General features: G+C 39.1%; 1 protein-coding gene across 1 annotated transcript in view; it reads left to right on the top strand.

The window, feature by feature from the left end:
- The window catches only part of pemt (phosphatidylethanolamine N-methyltransferase), a 128843-nt gene that overhangs the window by 93567 nt on the left and 9376 nt on the right, over positions 1-25900 (top strand). The window contains exons 5-6 of the mRNA XM_059979595.1: positions 3573-3684; positions 23461-23535. Coding sequence (XP_059835578.1) covers positions 3573-3684; positions 23461-23535 — 187 coding nt within the window. The remainder of the gene's footprint in view (positions 1-3572; positions 3685-23460; positions 23536-25900) is intronic.

Raw genomic sequence — 25900 nt, 5'->3', positions numbered from 1 at the left:
GCATCTGGTGCTCCCGGTGTGGCCTTTTATATATTGGTGAGACCTGACACAGACTGGGAGACCGTTACGCTGAACACCTACGCTGTGACTGCCAGAGAAAGCAGGATCTCCCAGTGACCACACATTTTAATTTCATGTCCCATTCCCATTCTGATATGTCTATCCATGGCCTCCTCTACTATCAAGATGAAACCACACTGAGGTTGGAGGAACAACACCTTATATACTGGCTGGGTAGGCTCCAACCTGATGGCATGAACATTCACTTCTCTAATTTCTGTTAATGCCCCTCCTCCCCTTCTTATCCCATCCCTGACATTTTTGGTTTTTTCCCCCTCCTTTTTTTTCTCTCTTTCTGCTCATCACTCTGCCTGTTCTCCATCTCCCTCTGGTGCTCCCCTCCCCCTTTCTTTCTCCCATCCCATGATCCTTTCCCTTCTCCAGCTCTGTATCCCTTTTGCCAATCACCTTTCCAGCTCTTAGCTTTACCCCACCCCCTCCGGTCTTCTCCTATCATTTTGCATTTTCCCTTCCCCCTCCTACTTTCAAATCTCTTACTATCTTTCAGTTAGTCCTGACGAAGGGTCTCAGCCCAAAACGTCGACAGTGCTTCTCCCTATAGATGCTGCCGGGCCTGCTGTGTTCCACCAGTATTTTGTGTGTGTTGCTTGAATTTCCAGCATCTGCAGATTTCCCCGTGTTAGGATTTGAATTAGCTGAAGGTTGGCTGCCTGCTGGTTGAGACCTTGGGACAAAGCTGACATGTATCGTTCATGATACTCCTGACTGAAGACTTGGCTTTGGCATTTACATTCAAACTCTACCATCAGTAAGGATGGCAATATCATACAAGACAGAAGGTGGCAGGTCAGCAGTATCAATGAGGTACTGTGATAAAACCTGCGTGTTCCTATGACATTCTGACAGTTCAATAAGAGGGCTTGATTTTGGCTCAGATTAAATGATATGCAGTAAATTATGTCATCCATGTGCATTTATGTGTCATTTATGCTTTGACATAACTATACCAAAAGCAATACTTGTAATTTTGCAGGCTTATCAAATTGAAGGACCTTATGTTATATTTCTACTGAAGCATTATTGCTGAGCTATGTTTATGATTTTATATATTTTGAGTGTGACTGGGCTAAATAGATGATGACAGATTGTCAGCTGTGTTTGTAATTTTCTACAATCATATGTTACATTCATTGCCTGGAGCTATTGGCCCAAGTTTTCTAATAAACTTTGTTTTTTGTTCATCTAATCCATTTGTTTTTTCCAAGCACCTGCCTGAAACCAAGTCACACTCTGGGATGTACTGTCTGCCATGTGTCCGTTCCAATGCCTACTTCTACTTTTATACTACTGCCCAACTCCACTCCCCCCCCCCCCCTTTACTGCTGAAAGTCTCATTCATGCTTTTGTTACTTTGATTCCCTCCCCCCCCCCCCCAAACGGGCACTTGCTTGGTCTCAATCATTCTGCCTTCCATAAGCAGGCACTTGTCCAAACCTATTCTTTCCAGATATATGTTAAATTCCATACACTCATCCCTTTACTAACCTATATTGGCTCAATTTTAAAGATTTCCTCCTTGATTTTAAATTCTTAATTCTTCTCCCATTCTTACAATCTCTTTAAACCCTCTAACTCCTCCTGCAATATGGTTGTTGGGACGACCCCTACAGTAGGGTTGCCCTCCTTTGGCATGTATGCTTCCAACTACAAAGGCCTTAAACCCTGTGTTTCCTCCATAAACATCTCTACCTCTCTTCTCTTTTCCTTCTCCAGGACATTCATTAAGACCTTTGAAGTTTTTGGCCATCCATGCTTTATCTTCTTAAACGTCCATATGTTAAAATGTGTTGGTTGTGTTTCTCTAAAGTACCTGTGGGTGGTTTTCTACATTAAAAATGCTGCAGAAGTGCAGATGATGGTAATGATTGTTACTAAGAGCCTGATTGGGTACAAAACAAGCTTCCTATTTTTATAAAAATAAAAATCTTCAGATGTTGGAAATCTGAAATAAAGCCAACAAATGTGGAAGTGCTCAGCAAATCAGAGAACATTTGTGGAGAAAGAAAATCACACAGTTGACAATTTAGGCTAATGTCCTTCAGATTCTCGTAAACATTTTCAGTATTCATTTCCAATATCTTTCACTACAGTTGCACTGCCTACCATCGTGAATTTTACCCTGCCTCTTTTTGATTGCACTTTTCTTGAAAATCCTTTTGTAATATTAATGTATGGTTCCTTAATATAAAACTATTGTCAATAACCATGCTTTTAAATAGAAAACGGCTTTGCAGGAGGCTATGATAAATTATGTTACTTAAGAACAGAGTGGGGAGTAGTTATTTTTTGAAAGGTATGATGTAGACAAATATGACACAGGTATTAACTTGGTTACTATCCTAAAGGGGTTCTGCAACAAATCTGTCCATTATTACTTATGGTTACCTTGGTTTTACGTCGTTGACAGAACTATCACTGGTGAGACTGAGACTCCATCCCTGAGCCAATGAATCTTGTGTCTGACAATGAATTAAAAGGAACACTGCAAAATTTATGAAAGAATCATAATGTCAGATGTATTTAAAATGCAATAAACATAGTAAAAATAATTTGTAAATTAAGTTGTTGTAATAGTGACTGAGATATATTGGTATCTTTTTCTTTACTAGCTCTGAACCAAGGTTTCTTCACTAGCATAGTGGTTAACACAGTGCTTTACAGTACCGGCGATCTGGGTTCAATTCCCGCCACTCCTGTAAGGAGTTTGTATCTTCTCCCTGTGACTACATGGGTTTCCTCCGAGTGCTTTGTTTCTTCCCAAGTCCAAAGACACATCGATTGGTTGGTTAATTGGTTATTGTAAATAGTCCCATAATTAGGCTAGGATTAAAATCAGAGGGTTGCTAAGTGGTGTGGCTGGAAGAGCAGGGTGGGCCTGTTCCGCGCATTGTGCCAGTATATAGATCGATAAATATTGACTTGTGCACAACACGTAAATCTTTCTGTCTGGATACTTGGCCAAAATACCGAATTTTTTGATCTTATGTATGTTTTATATCTATGGAATTTTCATATCAATTGTTTCAGGCCTTGTCAGCTCATTCAAGATTTGCACAGGATTTGTGACATTCATTCGCTAGTTAAGTGCTCCTGGTGTGTGGTCCCTGTATTTATGGCTTGTACAACATCACTGAATCAGAGTTTTTGGTCAATTACATATTTTTTTAGGGCTTGGTGTGCACAAATTGGCTGACATTTTTCCCTTTATTACAATTGTGACTAAACTCCAAAACTATTTATTGGATTATAAAGCATTCTTGAACGTTGACTTTCTACCTTGCATTCATCATTTCATTAATGTGAGCTCTTTCCATTCTAGCCATTATAAAAATCCTGTGTAATTTTTTTTTCAACTGGCATATAAAGCCAACTAGATAATGGCACTTTTATAACATACTGTTTTATGGAGACAGACTCAAATTGAGCTGTGGTGAAAAAGCAAATTGCACTTATTATACGGACTACTTACAATTAGATTGTGTTTTCCACAGGAGACTACTTTGGAGTTTTGATGGAGGCCAAGGTGCTGACATTTCCTTTTAATATAATGGAGAATCCTATGTATTGGGGGAGTACGCTAAACTACTTGGGCTTGGCTATCATGTAAGTGTATAAATACAAAATCGCCATACATCCTCTTTTTCTTGCTATCTGCCTCCCAGTTGATTTCACTTTTTATATTTCTAATATCAACATTATTTTTACTTTGATAAAGGTTGTGAATGCTGATTTAAGTACACGGAGTTTCTATTTCTCCTCAATTAAACCATAAGTTAACATGAAATAGTTACTGCATATTCCTGAATTACTTTGCTGAAAGAATTACAGGGAGAATGCGGAGCTTTGTGCAGAAGGGTTTGTGGAGTTCAAATGGGGAAGCATTAAGACGTTGGCTGAAGGATAAAATGGCTATTCTTAAACTGAAAACTCGTCAGCTAAAGGTAGGTGGTTCACTATGTAGAACAAGTCCCTCTCCAAATCTGCCTGGGTGGAGCAAGAATGCTTTCTTACAACCCTTAAATTTGCCTTCATTTTACCAACACACACCACTGCACCCTTCCCTTGTACATTTTGATGCTTAGCCGCACAATCACCAGTACCCCTTCCTGAACACAACCTGGATCTGACTGTCACATCCAACATGATTTGACCAATACTAGTGATCACCTCCATTCTCCCACTCTGTTTCAGTTATCTTGAGAAATGGTGAAGTTCATTACCAATGCGAGCCTTTTCTGGGAAATGGTTGCTGTGATGTAGAAATTACTCTGAAAGTTGAAATACACTTACTAAGCTCTCTCTTTCCCCATCTTTCCCTGAAGTCTAATAATAAGTTAGGAGATTGTTTGTTGCTTTAGACTCCAGTATTTACAATCTGCTAGAAGAATTCAGCAGTTCCAGCAACATCTATGGGGGAAGGGTATTATCAAAATTTTGGGTTGAATCACTACATAAGGGCAATCCTGATGCAAATTTTTGACTCAAAACATCCACAATTCCCTTCCCCCACAGATGCTACTCAATCCACTGAGTTCCTCCAGCAGAGTGTTTGTTATTCAAACAAACTCCTGGATTATCTGTATATGACTATTCTAGAAAAATAGAAAAACATACAACACAATACAAGCCCTTCAGCCCATAATGCTGTGCCAAACATGTACTTATCCAGGAATCTCTTAAAAGACCCTATTGTATCCAAACCTTTGTTGGCCTTAAGATTCTCTGCCCAACATAGAACTAGGATTCTCCATCCAGCTGCTTTCTGGTCAAGTATTCTGTTGATAAACTCCATAGCATTCACTCAATACTTCTGAAATAAAATAGGAAATCAGTTCATGCAGATCATGGCATTATGCAGAACCATGAAGCAATGTAGGAAAGATTTCTTAATTATATGGAGATTAAGAAAGTAAAGCTTTTTTCTATAGAATGTTAGAAAACAACATTCAAAATTATAAGTATAAGGATAATCTATTTCCACCAGCTATTGCAACACCAATCAGAGAGGGCCACCTTGTGATAATCACTAAAATACTCAACAGATTTTTAAAGAAAATATAAAACACCTTTTATATAAAGTGCTGGAGTCATAATTTAATACAGTGGAAAAATAAAATTACAGTGGAAAAATATCATGATTTTGCAGTGGGAAATTGAGATGATGTCAAGAGGCTACAAGGGTAGATAGTGCAAATAAGTGAATAGGCCACATTTGAAACATACTGACTGTGGGGACACATGAGAGGGAAGAAGTGAAAACTGTAAAATTATAATGATTGGGTGATTTCACAATGGAAAAATAGATATTTTAAACAAAGGTTAGGCTATTTAATGCAGAGAGTTTGCATATCTTTTTGCACAAATTAACAAAGGAGAGGGAACAAAAAGGTAGGAAGGTATGTTTCCAGTTCTCTGGGTTATCACTGGCTAATGAAGCTAATGTGGGACCTTAAGATTCTGCCACAGAAAGGTCAGGAGTACATGATGGATGGAAGTTTAGGTAGTTTGGGAGAGAGTGCACTCTATCTGCCATCTAAATTGGGATTTCATGTGCTCCAAACAGAAAAAAAAATCAATGGCATTGTAACGTTCTCCTTCGGGTGTAACGAACGCCGAATTTAACGTCCGGATAAACCACAGTCAATGAAACCAGGTCTCAGTAAGATTAACCATTTACTGTTCACTCTTCACATTAACATATGGTGAAAACTGTTGATAAAACAATACAAGATTGATACAGTATTTGTTCCTTCCTTAATATCACATTTCAAGTGTAAATACTTGCAAAGGTGACTATAACTACAGTACACTAAGGTGCAGTATACAGGGAGAGTTTACCTGCTCCATTGACTACTTTAAATACACTTCCATGCAAACTATCCGCGACTCTTTAACTAACGAAAGCATAAACATTATCTACCGTCGTTACTTCTAACAGGATCGGCATTAACATCTTAGTTCAATATATCGATTATCTATTAACTTACAGCGTTGCTCTCACTGTGATTTCTCATGCCTGCAAACTAACTTCTGCTCAGGTGAGCCTCGTGGAAAGCCCCCACCCTCGCGCTAATTTCAAACCGGTGTTTTCCCACAAGACGCGGCGAAACCGGATGTGATGTCATCGCATGCCGATATATTTTACATGCAATGAATATACTTTAAACACTTCTAATTCTAACTAGAAAATACTATTGAATGAATTACTAAGCGAAAATATTATAAACTAAATAACTGTCGTAAAGACAGCACACTCCCCGCTTGACCTTCGTAAGGTCACAATGAGCAGAGTACAAACTTAGTCTCTTAATCAGTCATTGGGTAGAAGTAGAATAACTTCTGTAACTGGCCCTTGGTAAATTTTCACATCGCCTTGGTCGGTAGTCTTCAATTCGATCTTCCTGACATGTCCATCCTCGCTAGGGAATGTAGCAGTGATTCTGGCCATTGGCCAGCTGTTGCGGGTGGCTTGCTTGTCCCTGAGCAGGACTAAGTCTCCAACTTGAAGATTCCTGCGGGGTTCTGTCCACTTTCGTCTCTGTTGCAACGAGGGTAGATATTTCTGTCTCCAGCGGGACCAGAACTGATTTGCCAGAGCCTGGACTTGTCTCCATTGCTTTGTGTACAAATTCTTGTCTGAGAAGTCTCCTGGTGGAGGAGGTGCTCCTGCCTTCTGCGTAAGGAGCGTTGATGGCGAAAGTATAAAGGGGTTTTCTGGGTCAGAAGACACAGGTAGGAATGATTGTGCGTTTATAATGGCTGTGACCTGTGCCATTAGGGTGCACAGTACCTCGTGGGCCAATCAGGTGTGTTGCTGCATCTCAGGTTTCCTTTTCCGGGTTTTCCGTAAGGACGTGAACCGTTTGACTGCCTGCTCTTTGTTATCTGGTGAGCGCTGGCATGGTTCTCTGATAGGCAATGGGGCAACCCCATTATTTGCTCCATCTCTGAAGACCTTGGTGTCTTTGGGTCTTAAAGAAATGGTATCTTGAGCTGATTGTGCAAGTTTGTTTCCGTGCTCAGTTTGAACGAAAACTGACTGACCTAGCGTCTCATCGGTTGCTTTACACTTGGTAATGTCTTGTTGTGCTTCTTTAGGGTACACCTCAGTGAGGCAGATCTTGGAACAAGAACGGCTTGACTGAGTTTGACCGCAAACTTCTGTACAGTTCGAGCTGACAATTGTTGTCCTGGAGTGAACCTCTCCCTCCCCGCCGTCCTGTTGTGGGGGTGAAGGAGCATTGTCGGTTCTTTCATTCTTGACTTCATCATGGAGCCGTGAGGGTAAATTTCCTTCCTCGTATGGATGTGATGCAATCGTGACTCTCTGAGGTTCCTCGTAGCTGGGGAAGTTATCGAATACGTATGGAGAGGGGAGACGAGCCTGCCTGTCTATTTGAGATTGTACATAGTGGCTTGTGCGTTCCAGTCTGGTCCTTTCTAAAGTAGATCTTACTGCGGTCAGATCACGCGACCCTTCAGCTTCTTCTATGTACTTTGCTTCCACCATGGCAGCTTCTTCTTCTCTTTCTCGCTGCAGCACTTGCAACTCTGTCGATATTTTTGCCATTTCCAACTGGGTTTCGGCTTCTCTGGCGGCCTCTTCTCTTTGTCTGGCAGCCCTTTCTTTCTGGATTTCGGCTTCTCTGGCAGCCCTTTCTTTCTGGATTACGGCTTCTCTGGCAGCCTCTTCTCTTTGTCTGGCGGCCCTTTCTTTCTGGATTTCGGCTTCTCTGGTGGCCAGTTTCATTTTCAAAACTGCTTCTTGTCTGGCGTAACGCAGTAGCACCTTGGCGGCTTCTGCCTTTCTGGCGGCCCTTTCGGCTTCTTGTTTGGCGTAACGCAGTCGCACCTTGGCGGCTTCTGCCTTGGCTCTTGCCTGGGTGGACTTACTTGATGTCGGTTTACCGCTCTTGTCGCTGGGCGGCGTCGACTTGATGCTGGATTGAGCTGACATTGCAGCACTTGAAACACCTGATAATGCCGCTTTTTCACTGTAACGTTCTCCTTCGCATGTAACTGATAACGCCGAATTCAACGTCCGGATAAACCACAGTCAATGAAACCAGATCTCAGTAAGATTAACCATTTACTGTTCACTCTTCACATTAACATATGGTGAAAACTGTTGATAAAACAATACAAGATTGATACAGTATTTGTTCCTTCCTTAATATCACATTTCAAGTGTAAATACTTGCAAAGGTGACTATAACTACAGTACACTAAGGTGCAGTATACAGGGAGAGTTTACCTGCTCCATTGACTACTTTAAATACACTTCCATGCAAACTATCCGCGACTCTTTAACTAACGAAAGCATAAACATTATCTACCGTCGTTACTTCTAACAGGATCGGCATTAACATCTTAGTTCAATATATCGATTATCTATTAACTTACAGCGTTGCTCTCACTGTGATTTCTCATGCCTGCAAACTAACTTCTGCTCAGGTGAGCCTCGTGGAAAGCCCCCACCCTCGCGCTAATTTCAAACCGGTGTTTTCCCACAAGACGCGGTGAAACCGGATGTGACGTCATCGCATGCCGATATATTTTACATGTAATGAATATACTTTAAACACTTCTAATTCTAACTAGAAAATACTATTGAATGAATTACTAAGCGAAAATATTATAAACTAAATAACTGTCGTAAAGACAGCACAGGCATCTAATTTTGAGGGGAGAGAGGTCAGAACATCCCATGAGTCTGTGATGGGGAAATGGTTTATGATAGGGAAAGTGTAAAGATAGGCTTTTGATAGCTGACATTCATTTGGTTTGAATGGCCTTTTTTGTGCTATCGCTCTCAATAACACTGCGATGTTATGCTTTTGAGAGAAGCCTTCAGTTCTTACTATGTCTATCTGGTAATCTCCAGCTCTAACGGGAATCAGCATCAGGTGTAATATCACTGGCATATGTTATTGAAATTTGTTGTTTTATAGCAGCAACACAATTTAAAAAAACAATAAGAAATAGATATAAAAAATAAATAAGTAGTGGGTTTCCAGTGACGTTATTGTCAAGAATGGCAGCTTAAGCACTAGCTCCTCCAGAAAAACGCATATTAAGCCCCATTAACCAGTCAAATATAATATTTTTCAAAAAATATTTGAACTGAGAGAGGGGCAAGAATGGAGAAAAAGAACGGAAATAAAAAAAGCAACACTGCGGAGCCTGCGTCAGAGAGGAGTGCAACAAGCAGCTCCCCGATCCGACCACGTGCGAGCGAGGCGGCCGCTGGGCTTCGTTCAGATAAAGCGGCAAATATGTTCGAAATCCTGAAAGAAATAATGGAGGTCCAAAAAGATATAAAGCAGCAGCTCCATGATATTAAGGCAGAGCTCGCCAGCATTAATCTAAAAATAGCGGTGGCAGAGACTCACATTGAGAAGGTGGAAGATCGCATTCAAAACGTGGAATGGATACTGAGCAAGACAATAAAAATCATACATCACCAAGAAGGTAAACTGCTTGATCTGGAGGGAAGATCATGGCAGAAAAATATCAGAATCTACAATGTTCCCAAAGGAGCAGAGGGCCCGTCTATGACGGAGTTTGTTGGAAAGTTACTGCAGGATGCTCTGGATCTTCCCCCGGCTATGAAGCTGGAAATTGAGAGAACACACAGCACGCTAGTCCCAAAACCTACCCAGGATAGAAAGCCACGATCAATTATAATTAAATTCCTTTGGTACAGCACCAAGGCAGAGATTCTACAAAGGGCCTGGGGTAAGAGGAGAGTGTTTTTAGAGGATAAATTAATATATTTTGACCAAGATTACCCCCCCCCCCCCCACGGTCCTCCAGAAATGCAAAGAATACTCCGAAGTAAAGCGAGTACTAAAGCAAAATAAGATTAGATTTCAAACTCCGTACCCTGCTAAACTTTGAGTGTTTTAGAACCAGACAGTGGAAGAAGCAACTACAGACGTGAAGGCCAGAGGGTTGTCTGTCAGCATGACCAAAACGAATGAAAGCCTGGCTGAGGAATTGTCTCGCTCAGCTTGGGAAATAGTGCGAGAATCGAGAAGGCAGGAGACGGGAGGAAGCCGAGAGAAACATATCAGGAAGAGACCGGGAGTTTCCCAAAGACAGTCCTCACCCCTTTCAGAAGAGCCATAAAGTTTGGCTAACTTTAAAAATGCTGAGAAGCTAAACAGAAGCAAAATTACACGGTGATATACCTATCTCGAGAAATACTTATTATAATGTGGATTTTATACTACTTAGTTGTTATTCTTTATTCGCTCACTTACTTCTTTTTCCCCACCAAAATTAGAAGGTATTTATTTATTTATTTATTTATTTATTTATTTATTTGTATGTATGTATATGCATATAATGTGTGTGTGTGTGTATGTGTATGCATATATGTATATTTGTGTGTGTGTGTGTGTATATATATAGATATATACATATATATAGGAGTACACAGGGAAATCTTTTCTGTGTAATGGATTTGTTAACTGACTTTTATGAATACTGCAATGGGGACCCTCAACTCACAAATTGGAGGGGTTATCCCCCACAGCTAGACATTTCCTCTAGCTCAATGGAGGGTCATTTACTAGAGACCTCAGCCTTGGAATCACACATTTGTTGCCATTTTTGTTATTATTTGAGTTTCTTGGTTCTTATTTGTTCAGGGAGTAGATTGATTAAGTTTTATTCTAATTTCAATGATACATTGACAGATAAATACAGATGGTTAAGGACAAGGTAAAATTCATTTCTTTTAATGTAAATGGGCTATTAAATCCAATCAAACGTAAGATAATTTTATCCAAAATGAAAAAAGAACAAGCCCGTGTAGTAAATTTACAGGAAACTCATTTAAGTGATAATGAGCATAAAAAACTAAAGAAAATGGACTTCACTAATCTGTTTTTCTCCTTATATATATCAGGACAGGAGAGGAGTTGCTGTTCTTATCTCAAGTAAGCTAAATTTTGAAAAAATATTCAAAATGGGAGATAAAGAAGGCAGATATATTCTGGTAAGGGGGAATATAGACAGCAATTCAGTTACTGTATTGAATATATACGCACCCCCGGGAAGTGATATTGGTTTCTTTCAGAAAATTACTAATATTATGGTAACGGAAACAAAAGGTCTCCTGATATGTGGGGGAGGCTTATGTTTACAATTACAACCAAACTTAGACTCTTCCAATAGAAAAACCTATGAAACACAAACTTTACATAAGAAAGTTAATACACTTTTTGAGGATGTTGGTTTAATAGATATATGGAGGGACCTTTTCCCTGACAGAAGGGATTACACTCATTATTCTGCTCCACGTTCTGAATATACAAGAATAGACTATTTCATAACATTTGGAAAAGACAAAGACAAAATAAACACCTATGGAATTGGGACATTAGATGTAAGTGACCATGCACCTATATATTTATCTGTTGATTTTGATCTACAGCCAAGGAATACTATTTGGAAACTAAATTCATGTCTACTCAATGATCCGTACTTTAAGGAACAAATTAAAAAAGAAATTGGTCTCTACTTAGAATTTAATGATAATGGAGAGGTTTCACCTCCCATTTTATGGGATACTCTGAAGGCAGTCTTAAGAGGGAAAATTATAGCAATATCTTCATACAAGAAAAAAATAAGGAATAAAACATTAAAGGACAAAATAGACTGAAGGAACTAGAGAAAAAACACAAATTGAATTTGGCACAGGATACATTAGGGGAAATTAAAAGAATTAGGAATGAAATAAATAATTTGGCTACGCAAGAAATCAGGAAAAATTTAATGTTTCTGAAACAGAGTCATTATGAAAGTGGATCGAAATCTATGAAAATACTGGAGTGGAAACTGAAAAAAAAGATAGCAGAAAATACAATTCATAGAATTGAGGACCTAAGAACGAAAATGATAAAAAATAAGCTAAGTGAAATTCAAGAAGCTTTTGAAGTGTTTTACAAAACACTATATTCCGAAGTTCCAGGGGGAAGCATAACCCAAATTAACACCTTCTTGAATTCTCTAGAGTTACCCACTTTAAGCGAAGAACAAAATAGAAGGATGACTGAAGTTGAATTAAAAGCTGCAATTAGTAGGCTTAAATTAAGCAAGACACCAGGATCAGATGGGTATACGGCAGAGTGGTACAAAGAATTTAAAAATGAGTTAATTCCTGTTTTACTCCCTACACTGAACTGGGCTCTAAAAAAGGCACGAATGCCACCCAGTTGGAAGGAAGCGATAATCTCAGCTATACCGAAAGAAGGTAAGGATAAAATGGAATGCAGGTTATTTAGACCAATATCCATTCTTAATGTAGATTATAGGTTATTTACCTCCATCATGGCCAAATGATTAGAGGAGTTTCTACCCATACTGATATGTAATGATCAGACAGGTTTTATACGACAACGCCAGACTCAAGACAATATACGAAGGATACTTCACATTATGGATCATATACAAAAATATAAAATCGAAGCAATAGTGATAAGCGTGGACAGTGAAAAAGCATTTGATTTGGTTAATTGGAATTTTCTTTACAGAGTTTTACATAGATTTGGTTTCCAAGACACAATTATTAAAACTATACAGACACTATATGACAATCCTACTGCTGGGATTAACATCAATGGATATTTATCAAATAGTCTTACCCTAGAAAGGGGCATGAGACAGGGTTGTGCATGGCCACCACTACTCTTCGTGCTATATCTGGAACCATTAGCTCAATACATCAGACAAAATGAAGATATCAGGGGAATTACTATTAAAGGGACAGAGCATAAATTGGCTTGTTATGCGGATGACATTTTGATCTATCTAGGGCAGCCAACATACTCTTTACCTAATTTGATGCAATCTTTTGAACAATATGGTCAATTATCAGGATACAAGATCAATATAGATAAAACCCAATTACTTTCATATTACTATAGCCTACCAAGAGAAATTGAAAGTCGATACCCCTGGGCATCGCACACAGAGTCTTTCAAATATTTGGGCATCATTATGCCAAAAGATTTGGCAAAATTATCAGAATGTAATTATCAGCCTCTATATAAAAAATTAAGGAAGATGTGGCAAGATGGAGCCTGATTCCTTTTTTCAGTCTCAGTTCAAGGATTGAGTCTATTAAAATGAATATACTGCCCAGACTGTTATATCTCTTTCAGACCCTACCAATAGAGATTAATCAAAATCAATTCAATGAATGGAACAAGATGCTATCAAGGTATATTTGGCAGGGTAAAAGGCCTAGAGTTTGTCTCAAAACTTTGCAATTAGCAAAGGAAAAGTGGGGATGGGGCTCACCTTCTCTTAGAGATTATTATTTTGCAGCACAGTTGAGAGCTGTGATATGTTAGTACAACCCATCATATGACGCTCAATGGAAAAACATTGAGGAGCGGGTACTTCCCATCCCCATACAAGCAATTTTGGCTGATAACAACATGCAAAGGTACATAAATACTATTGATAACCCATGGGTGAAACTGACTCTTAAAATATGGAAAACCACTATAAAAGAATATAATCTAGAGGGAGATATTGCAATTCTTAAATGGTGTGCATATGACTCTGATTTTACACCAAATAAATTGGATGCTAGATTTAAGGACTGGACAGCTAAAGGAATAACAGTTCTTTGCAACATAATGAAAGAAGGAACACTGTTCAGTTTTGAAATGCTTAAAGACAAACACTTATTAGAAAAACAAGATTTTTATCGGTATTTACAGATGTGACAATATGTTAATAAGACGCTTAAAAATGTAACCAAGGCAAATACATGCTTGATAGAGCTCTTTAGAAAAGCATATAATTCAGATAATGGTAGTAGAATCATTTCAAGCATGTATAAGGGGTTGTCAAATCTTGAAACACATTCGACTTCATACATTAAAACAAAATGGAAGAAGGAAGGAGGGATAATTATATCTGAGGAAGAATGGACAACAATATGGAGATATCAATGGAAGTGTACCAATTCACAGAAATGGAGGGAGTTTGGATGGAAAAACTTGATAAGATATTTTATTACACCCTCTCAGAAATCCCATTATGATAGTAACCTCCCTGTTTGCTGGAGAAATTGTGGAAATCAAAATGCAAATCATTATCATATTTTTGGGGATTGCCCTGTTATCAAAAACTATTGGAGGGGGGATACACAATGCCCTACAAGAGATCTTTAAATGTGAAATACCCTTGGAGAGTAAGACCATATATTTTGGATATATACCTCAAGAATGGTTGAAAAGAGATAAATATTTAATGAATATACTGTTGGTGGCTGGTAAAAAGACACTTACTAGGAAATACTTATCACGGGAGAGCCCAACTTTAAATACATGGATGGAAATTACAATGGACATTTACAAAATGGAGAAGATAACAGCATCTGTTAATCATAAGCTGGAACAATTTGATTCATACTGGGAAAAATGGTTTAACTACATAATGCCTCATAGGCCTGATTTTATTCTCACAATTCAATGAATCTGTTGTAAAAAAAAGATCACTCCCTACTTGTACATAGTTCTTTCCTTTTATTTGTTTTTTCTTTCCACTCTTTTCTATAAGTGTATACCTTAGATAATACTTAGTGGAGATTTGTGATGTATATGATTATATGATGTATATGTACAATGTCTGAAATGCATCTTATGGAAATGTTTGTTTGATGAACTTCAATAAAAAAATAAATTACAAAAAAAAAGTAGAGCAAAAAAGAGAGCAAAGAAAAAGAAGAAGAGTAAATAGTGTACATAGGTTCCTTGTCCATTCAGAAATCTGATGGTAGACGGGAAGAAGCTGTTCCTGAAATGTTGACTGTGCATCTTCAGGCTGCTGTACCACCACCTTGATGGTAGCATTGAGAAGAGGACATGTCCAGGGCAGTGTGAGTCCTTAATGATGGAGGCCACCATTTTGAGGCAGTGCCTTTTGAAGACATTCTCAATGCTGGGGAGACTAGTGCCCTTGATGGAGCTGGTTGAGTTTACAAATTTCTGCAGCTTTTTCCAAACTTGTGCAGTGGTCCCTCTCTACCAAGCAGTTAGGATGTTCTCCTCAGTATATCTGTAGAAATTTCCAAGAGTCTTTGGTTTCCTCAAAGCCCTAATGAAGTATAGCCACTGTCGTGCTTTCTTTGTATGTTAGGCCCAGAATAGATCTTCAGAGATGCTGTCATTTAGGAGCTTGAACCTGCTCACCCTTTTCAATGCTGATCCCTCAATGAGGATTGGTCTGTGTGTTCCTTTGACTTTCACTTCCTGAAGTCCACAATCAATACCTTGGTCTTACTGACCTTGAGTGCGTTTGTTGTTGGTGCACCATTCAACCAGCAGATCTATCTCATTCCTATATGTCTTCTTATCACCATCTGAAATTCTGCCAACAATAGTTGTGTCATCAGCAAATTTATAGATGGTAATCAATAAACAGCAGCCTGAGGTAGATATTGTTATTGCCCAGGTGATCCAAGGCCGAGTGGAGAGCCAGTGAGATTGTATCTGCTGTGGAACTTTTGTGGCAAAAGGAGAATTACAGTGGCTCCAGGCCCTTGCTTAGGCAGGAGGTAGTTCTGGCCATGACCAACATATTAAAGCATTTAATCATAGAAGATGTTAATGCAACTGGCCTGTGGTCATTGAGACAACTCTCACTACTTTTGGGCACTGGTATGATTGTTGCTGTAGTGAAGCAGGTGGGAACCTCTGATTGCAGCAATCAGAGATTGAAAATGTCCATGCACACCCCCTCCAGTTGGCACAGATTTTCAGTACCCTGCCAAATACACCATCAAAGTCTGACACCTTGCAAGTATTCACCCTCTCAAAAGATGTTCTTGTGTCATCCTGTAGCACCATGGTCCTGAAAAATGTTGTCTCGTTTTTCCTGTGTACTGTACCAGCAGTTATGGTCGAAATGACAACAAAAAATTACTTTACTTGAAGACAGATTGCAGGGTCACCAGATGCTGTTGGAATTCGCAAAGTGTAGTTTTATCCTCTCTTTCCAAGTGTGCATAAAAGGCACTGAGCTCATCTTGAAGTGAAGCTTTACAGCCATTCATGATGTTTGTTTTACCTTGTAGGATGAAATGGCCTGCAAACTTTGCCAGAGATGATGTACATCCAATTCTAACTCTAACTCCAATCGGAATTGTTTTCTCACTCTTACAATAGCCTTCTGCAGATTGGAATTATTGTATAGTTCTGGTCTTGAATGCCACAAATTTAGCCCTCGGCAGCCTGTGAATATCCTAGTTCACCCAGGGATTTTGGTTTAGGTATGTCCACTATATACTCAAAGGTACACACAGGTCTTGATGAAGTCAGTGCCAGTTGTGGCGTATTCATTCAATTTCAAAGATGAATCCCTGAATATTATCCAGAAGAGAGTTTCAGTGTCATGTGAATGCCATGGCCTGCATACTAGAGAATTCAAACAGTCACTTAACAACAATTATTGTCCACTTGTACTCTTGGTTTGATTGTCCCACCTTTTATATGTCAAAATTATTCAATCTATATTTGTGCACTAATCTCAAAGTAATGAGCAGTGTTCCCAACCATTGCTGAATTTGTTGTATTCTTGTACTCCAATTCGATACATTTTTCTTCCAAAAATCAACACAATAAATATGAAAGCAAAGTCATTTAGAGCAGGATATTAAATAACCATTGCTCCGATAGACTTTATCAGATACATGATGCTGGTATCTGGAATAAGCAGGATGCTGGAGGAGATTCCTTCAACATCTTGTCTTAGCATATCCATAATTTCTGTCAAATTTCAGACAGCTTGAATAGATTGAGACTCCAATCTCAAATAAACTGACCCTCCTGATAAAAGGTCCTGATGAAAGATCTCAGCCCAAGAAGTCAGTGGCTCCTCTATAGATGCGGCCAGATTTGCTGAATTTCTCCAGCATTTTGTGTTGTTACTCATGTTACAAGCAAGTATGTGTAAATGAATTTAGGAATCTCCCAACTAAAGCTGATGATGTGAAATACTGTTCATTGAGCACAGTTGGGAATATTCCAACTTTCTGACTTATTAGTGTGGAAAATGTTTGTTCCTTGAGAAGGACAAGGAACAAGTTTTAAAGATTGCTCATATTTTACTGAATTGCCTAGATTTTTATTCGGTTTTTACAGAGTTAAGGGGGGAATTTGTTTCAAAACTATGAAGTTTCAGGAACGGGTAATTGGAATTCTTTTTCTCCTTTTGCCTATTTAATATAGTTTAATGGAATAGCCATGGTTACAGGAAAGAGTGGGCCACACTGAGGTAGTGCAACTCCTTGTATCTTGTGTGATACACTGGTGCTTACTATGCTTTCATCCACAACTGACACATCTATATTGGGTGTAAGATGCTTTCCATTGGCAGCAAAACAATTTTCGTCTGTGATCGTGAGAGGCTATAAGCAGAGGTATTTTAAGAGTTCTTGGACTGAAGGATGTTCATAGAATAGGAAGGTGGTTTGAAGCCAATTTTTGCACATCAAGGAGCAAGTCATAGGGTAGTAAGTACATTGATGATGGATAAACTTGTAGTGCAAGGTAGATCTCAGAATCTTGGGTATCCCCAGCTTAATAAATATCATAAGGGAGGAACCAAGACTTTTTTTGAACAGCTGTATCTGAGATAGCAATGGAAGAGTTGAGGGCAGCATTAAAGTAAGCCTAAGTAATAATATCTGTGTACTGGTAAATTCCATAAGCAAGCTAGATTGAATAGGTAATGAATGAAGACATCCAATCAGCATCCTACATTCATTATAACTTTATGTTCTCAACTCCTTGTTTCAATCTGAGTCACTGCCATTAATCTACCCTAAAGAATCACTACATCATTAAATTTATCATCTTTCTCATTCATCCCTACTGAATCAAAATGTTGCAGAAGTTGAAAATCTGAAGTGGAAACAGAACATCTGGGAAACACTCAACAGATGTAACGATATCTTGTGTTTTACCTATGGATTCCTAGATATTGTCGCAAATAACTCTCTATAATAATGGGAGAGATAAATAGCGCCTTCAAAAAAGATGCAGAATTCTGTATAAACATTGTGTTACTAAGTCACAATAGTAGAATTAAGTGAATGGGGGAAAAATAGTTGTTCATAAATGAATGAATAGAATAACATGCATCAAAAGTTATGACATTCTTTACCTGCAGACGATTAAACTCCGCTGTGGGTAGTCTCAAGCCCAGCTGGGAAAAGAGGAGAATTGGGCATGAGGCTAGCAACCTCATCCTGTAAGAAGGCAGAGCTACAGAAATGCCAACAGAAGCTTAAAAGTCTAATTTTTAGGAGGAAAAGGATCCTTGCTTAGAAAACACATGAAGTTAAGCGGTGAAAACAGAAGCCACAGGGCCAATCAGCCTTCGGCTCAGGACTGAGGACTCTGGCAAGCTGCTGTTGGCAGCATATGCTCCAGTAGGGGTGATGGGCTGAAGAAGAAGCACAGCATCCAACAATTGAGTAGTTCCCACTCAGGCTGATCACTTTGCATGCTCACCACTCAAAGTATTCTTCCAATTTATAGCTGGAAAATGCTCCATGTCAAATAGCAAATATTTACTCAAAGTCATGTTACACTTGTTATTGACAATGGAAAGTCTATCCATCCTCATACAGTCAAGCTAGAGTAAGAATCAGACTACATGGCTTACCATTCTAAGTTATGTGAACTGTCCTGTGTGATTTCTAATAGAACAAAGCTATCATATTCTATCAAATCCTTCTCTATCATACCAGGCTACCTCATTATTCTTTTTGTATTGTAGTACTTATTTATTTTTTGTAATTTATAGAAATTTCATGTGTTTGTACTGTACTGCTGCTGCAAAACAGTAAATTTCACATCAATAATCAGTGATAAATTAATAAACCTCATTCTGATTTTGATGCTCAATTCAGCTCCATGGAACATGTATGCACCAGAGTAACCTTTCAATTCAATTGTAATATTATGCCAAAAACTCTGCTATTTTCCCTGAGACTTTTGAAGTCATTGATACTACACTTGTATGGAAACATGCAATCGAGAGCTAGTACATCAAAGAACCTAATCTGTTCATCACTCGACCCAAGCTCACTTGAGGATTTTTCATCCTTACTATTCTTAACCACTTTGAACTGATCCTGAATCTTCTGAATAACTTACTTTTTCATGCAAATTTCAGAACAAATAAAAGGTTCAGCAGCTTTGACTAAGATTATTAACAATTCCATCTAAAGAGTGGAGGTCATGATGGAGTTTTCTCAATTGCTTTCAAGAGTGAGGTAGTCTGTGATTAATTCTACTATATTCTGACAGAAAGTGCATACTTTTGCATCACTTAAGCAAAAAGAAAATTGAAGTAGAGATTTAATGCAATTAAGGGTTTTAGCCAAATCAGTGGCATATTCACTCAGGTTAGTCTTTATAAGTTAATTTGCTATGTTTTATTCAGCCCTGTTAATGATACTTCATTAATGTCCTAAATATGATTTAGTCTTGGGATGTGCTTTGATGTCTTGTATGTTTCTTATTCATACTAGCGATTTTACATACAGTACTTCCAATTCTCTCTAAAGATAATGAAATTGTAACTGAATGCACACATATTATTCCACTCTTCAGTTGGCTGATCAACTGGTGAGAAATTGGTGTTTTAATTTTTCTCATTATCTATGTTAATTGTTAATCTCAGCCTGGTGCTGGTGTGAAATATGCCAGTCCGTTCCTGGTGTTTATATTCTGTCCTATCATGTTCAAAATACTGTGTATTCATGTAATTGCTAATTTAGTATAATCGCTGAATAAGGTCACAATGTATTTGAAATGGAATTGACATTCTTAAACTGACATTGCTGATTGTTATCACATGTCAAATCTTCACTGATACTCAAAAATTTCCTATGGTTAGTATTTGAAAAGCAAATGATTAAAGTGATTAAGCTGGTGGTTTGATTGCTATGTTCAATGTCAGGTAATAGATATTAAATTTTCTGGTGCTCTTATTATTGTTTCTTGAGCCACTTAAGGTATATGTCTAACAGCATTTTCAATGAAGGACACTATCATTTCGCCTGCAAATCGCTGGTCTTTTACTTAACTAAGTTGTTTTGACAAATACTTATATTAACTAGTAACATTAAATTCTCAGAATGCCTTGGCTGGTTTCACTGTCTCCCATTTGAATGTCAACCAGGATAAAAGGAAAATTACCAGCTAGGGAATATTACACTGCGAACTTGGATTGATTCAACAATGGGAGTGTTTCCATCACTGGTATTGGTAGAGGGAATTTTTCTCAATTGGAAAATGAGACAATTTCTCTACTGACTGACTTATAATGAATTGGCAACATAATTATGTTGCTGAACATCAAGGACCAATATGTGATATGGGTATCAAAGACATTTATCATATCTTCTTTGTGATTGGTCAGCTAATTCAATGGGTACTTTGAATGGCAGCTAATATCATCACTGGCCTCAAACTTCATGGTGCAACAGTTATCCAAATACCCACAGAATACATTACAAAAGGCAGTTGTCGAGTCATGTGTTGCTGCATTGTGGATGTGCAGCCAATGGTGTGGTCTCCAAAGTGAGTGTGACAATCCACGCGGACTTGGTAACCTTGAGGTGGAAATAGAAGATCTATGGGCATCTCCAATTCCTCCTAAAATGTAAGCTTTGACTGCTTCCATAGATGTTCCCATGATTAGATTAAACTTTATTGTCATTGTGCCGAGTACAGATACAAAACCAATAAAATGCAATTAGCATCTAACCAGAAGTGCAAAAGAATAGTGTTATTTACAAAATAACTGTGAATAAAAAATAAGTACTACAGCACACAAATATAAAAGTACTGAGACAGTACAATATGGGTGCAATACTGCTTAGCGCTGTGATGTGAGGTTCAGCAGGGTCACAGCCTCAGGGAAGAAGCTCTTCCTGAGCCTGCTGGTGCGAGAGCGGAGGCACCTGTAGTGCCTACCAGATGGGAGGAGAGTAAAAAGTCCATGAGATGCATCCTTGATAATGCTTTTTGCCCTGCCCAGGCAGTGTTTATGGTAGATGATTGCAATGGTGGGCAATTTGGTACCGATAATTTGCTTGGCAGTTTTCACCACATGCTGGAGTGCTTTGCGGTCCAATACGGGACAATTGCCATTCCACACTGAGATGCAGTTGGTGAGTATGCTCCCAATGGTACAGCGGTAAAAGTCCGTCAGTATCCTGGGACAGAGGTGAGCTTTCTTGATGCTCCTCAGGAAATGCGCTGTTGCGCCTTTTTGATCAGGAGGGAGGAGTTCAGGGACCAGGTGAGATCATCGGAAATGTGGACACCAAGGAATTTGAAGCTTGATACACGCTCCACTACAGCTCCGTTAATGTAGATGGGGACATGAGTGTGGTTCCTAGCATGCCTGAAGTCCGCAATGATCTCCTTGGTCTTCTGGGTGTTAAGGGCCAGGTTCTTGTCGGCACACCATGCGGCCAGGTGCGGGACCTCATCCCTGTAGGCCATCTCGACATCAGCTGTGATCAGACCAACCACCGTGGTGTCATCTGCGAACTTGATCATGGAATTAGAACCATTTACAGGAATGCAGTCATAGGTGAAAAGGGAGTACAGAAGAGCACACAGCCTTGAGGCACGCCAGTATTCAGGGTGAGAATGAATGGTGCACAAGCCTTTAGATTTTAGGACCTTCTTGCAACTATTTTATTGGAAGTGTTGCACTTGCTGTCTTGTGCATCATTAGTCCAGCTGATCTCATGCCCAACTTAATCATTAGGCTTTTCTTTTTTAATGCAAGTCTGCCTCCTCTCATCAGTTTCTCACAATTCTGAGGCACGATATTGTAGCTACTCATTAGATTTTCATCAATTGTTGTCTTTGGCTGGTACACCCTTGGAGATTTTTCTCCCAGTATATCTGTCTTCACTGTATCACCCAGTTCACAAAAAGAGACAACTCACACTATCTTGAGTCTCTATGTCACTCACTTGCCATTGAAATACATGTAATTGGCAACTTAATTTGACATCTGTCGCTAATTGAGATCCTCTTACTAAATAAGTACTGAAGTTACTGACTCTGTGACAATCCTGATTCTTTTTCCTTTCTCTCATCAGTATGTTTTTTGACGGTGGAGCCTTAATATTGCCTCAAAACATATGTATTATAATTACTTTGCTTAGCAAACCAACTCTGTAACATCAGTTCCTTGGTTCTTTTAGGCACTTTGATGTCATTCAGGTCAGCAATCACAGTGATGCTGCTGCCTTGCAGCTCCAGGATTGTTCAATCCTGACATCTGACTCTCTGTGCGCATGTGGAACTTGCAAATTTTCTCTGTGGTCATGTGGGTTTCATCCATGTGCTGTGGTTTCCTCCCACATCTTTTTTTTTTGTGCCTCTTGGTAGATTAACTGACCACTTCTGCTGTGTAGGTGAGTGGTCAAATCTGGAGGGAATAGATGGGAATGCGGGGAGAATAAAATTGGACTGGTGTAAGAGTAGGTCTTCCTGTTGAAGTGTAGTTGAACTGTTTTATAATATGTAATATAGCATTGTAAGGCTCCAGACATTTAAAATATTGTATTTTTAAATTCAGTTCAAATAACTGAAATGGATTGAGTAAGCATGAAATATTCCAGTCTGGGTAGAATGACTTAAATCTTAATACTGCTCTATTTTTATGGGCCAATAGCTTAGGCTGCTTTAAGTTAACATTTTTGGCTCTGCTGGCAAGTTTGAGTGTATAATTATTTGATTAGCCGGAATATTCTAGAATGTCTGCCATTGGTTCCTGATACTTCGACTGTTTATTCCCCTCCATGGTTGCTGCTTAACTTACTGCATTCTTCGAGAATTTTGGGTCTGTTCCATTAGGATCATATGGTTGCTTTGAAGATAAAAGAATAAGATTGTGCTGAGGAAAAAATTTATCTCCTTTGCAGAAAGAAATTTTGATTCATTGAATTTGGGTAGTGGAAAGTCAACATGGTTTTAGGTTTATGCAGCCAAATGGAATTAATAAATGAGGCCAACATGCAATTACTTTGCATTTCAGAAAAGGCTTGACCATAATGCAAGTGGAAAAAATAGCTTGCAAAAATGGATGAGTTGTTTCCTGAATAATGTTTATCTGGTAATGCCCAATAATTTTACTGCATGGCTTGTCAGAGTGAAAAAGGTGAAGCTGCCTATTGACTGAATCAGGCTTAATTGTGGATGGCCAAACTCTGAGAAAACTGTGTTATTGTGTATCTAATTTCAGAGGTCTTCTGGTATCTTAATACGATTAACTTGGCACTTATATCCCTCTTTTTCTCTCTCTGCAACTCAATAGGAATGCCAGTCCAACGGGTTTGGTGCTCACCGCTTGGGTTGCAGCAGTATACAAAGTTGCCATTCTGTTTGAAAGGTTTGTATTCCAGTGTCTGCATTGGATTAATCTTTATGGTTATGTCCCCCAAAAGAGACTTTATAAATATGCAGCTGAATAAAATATTGGATTGTATGTGTTAATTGACACACTTTGTATATTTTGCATAAGCCCAACATTTTAAAAGAGCATGGTAATGCTTAGCGTCCAGCAGTGTCTTCTGCTGTATGCCTGAAGTTTATGGTGCACCTTAATTCTATTCTAATGTAAGTGTTCAACTGTATGTCCGTTTCCTTTCATACTGATTATAGCCTGCAATTCTGCTTTGCAACTAAGCTAAAAAGGGGGAAACTCCCACTTTATATAGGCAAACCACAGCAGTTTTTTAATTTTGAAACGGAAATTATTGTTGTCTCTAACTACAACACATTTGAGGCTGGAGAGATGCTGTTCCCAAAATGTAAAAATGGGACTCTAATGGTCTAGCCTTTTGGATTTCAGGCTGCTGTTGACATTGGTTAGGTCTCTGACACTGAGTCTGGCTTAGTGGCTCAGAAGAGAAAGGGGAAACAGAAAGGAGGTTCTGTGGACAAGAACAAGATTCCCAGATGGTATGTGCCCCCCAGCTGCCAGGATCTGCGACATCTCAGATCGACTTCAATGTTCTTAAGTGGGAGGGTGAGCAACCAGAGGATATGGTCCACGTAGGTACCAATGACATAGGTCGGAGGAAAGACGAGGTTCTGCAAAGTGTCTTCAGGGAGTTAGGTGCTAAGTTAAAGGACAGTACCTCCAAGGTTGTGGTCTCAGGATTGCTAACTTTGCCATGTGCTAGTGAGGCCAGAAATAGGAAGATCATATAGCTTAACACGTGGCTAAGGAGTTTGTGTAGGAGGGAGGGCATTGGATTTTTGGATCATTGGGTTCTCTTCCAGGGATGGTGGGGCCAGTACAGAAGAGACAGTTTGCACCTGAACTGGTGGATGATGATTATCTTAGCGGAAAGGTTTGCTGGTGTTGCACAGGGTGGGGGCGGGAGTGGGGGTTAAACTAGAGTTGCAGAGGGACTGGAACCAAAGTGCCAGAAGAGATAGTGGAGACAAATATTGTTAAGACTTCAGACAAAGTCAGGAATATAAATGTTGAACATGGTGCAACTAATGTTCTGAGCTAAGAATATTTAAATCAAGTAACAGGAAAGGCAGATGAGTTCAGGGCATGGATCAAAGCCTGGAATAATAAAGTTGTAGCCATTAGTGAGACTTGCTTGCAGGAGGAGCAGGACTGGCAGCTCCAAGATTCCACTGTTTTAGATATGACAGAGCGGAAGGGATTAAAGAGGGAGTGGTGGTAGGCAGGGAAAATGTCTCTGCAGTGCTCAGTCAGGACAGACTGGAGAACTTAGCCACACAAATGAGGTTATATTATAGACCACCCAGCAGTCCGTGGGATTTAGAGGAACAAATCTGCAGAGAGATTTCAGACTGCTGCAAGAAACATAAGGTGGTTATAAATGGTGATTTTAAACTTTCCACTTATTGACTGAGACTCTCATACTGTGAAAGAACTAGATGGGATAGACTTTGTCAAATGTGTCCAGGAAAGCTTCGTTGATCAGTAAATAGAAGTCCCAGCAAGGGAGTGTGTTGTACTTAATCTATGAGAGAATGAGACAGGGTAGGTGATAGAAGTTTGTTTAGGGGAACACTTTGCATCTAGTGATCATAATTCCATTAGTTTGAAAGTAAATATGGAAAAAGATAGGTTTGGTCTGTGGTTTGAGATTCTAATTTGGAGGAAGTCCAATTTTGATGATACAAGGAATGATCTGGCAAGTCTGGATTAGGACAGGCTGTTTCTGGCAAAGGAGGCCTTCAAAAGTGAAATTCTGCGAGTACAAAGCTTGTATATGTTTGTCAAAATAAGAGAAAAAGATAATGGATTTATCGACCTTGGTTTTCAAGAGATATTGAGGCCCTGGTTCAGGAAAAAAGGAGGTGCATAGCAGGTATGGGCAGGTAGGAACAAATGACGTACTTATGAAGTAAAAGAAATGCAAGAGAATACTAAGGAAAGAAATCAAGAGGGCTACAAGAAAGCATGAGCTTGCTCTAGCAAACAAGGGCATCCTATGGGATACTACAGATATGTTAAGAGCAAAAGGGACAAAATTGGTCTTCTGGAAGATCAGAATGGTAATCTACAAGGAGCCAAAAGAGATGGGGGAGATCTTAAACAGATGTCTGCATCTGTGTTAACTCGAGAGGCGGACACAAAGTCTATAGAGTGAGACAGTATCAGTGAATTCATAGACACTATACAGATTACACAGATGGAGGTGTTTGCTATCTTGAGGTAAATTAGTTGGATAAATCCCCAAGGGTGTTCCCCTCGATCCTGAGGG

This window comes from Hypanus sabinus, chromosome 9 (genome assembly GCF_030144855.1).
Source record: "Hypanus sabinus isolate sHypSab1 chromosome 9, sHypSab1.hap1, whole genome shotgun sequence".
NCBI lineage: Eukaryota > Metazoa > Chordata > Chondrichthyes > Myliobatiformes > Dasyatidae > Hypanus > Hypanus sabinus.
The sequence above is the reverse complement of the archived record's forward strand: the minus strand, read 5'-3'. Positions and strand labels throughout refer to the sequence as shown.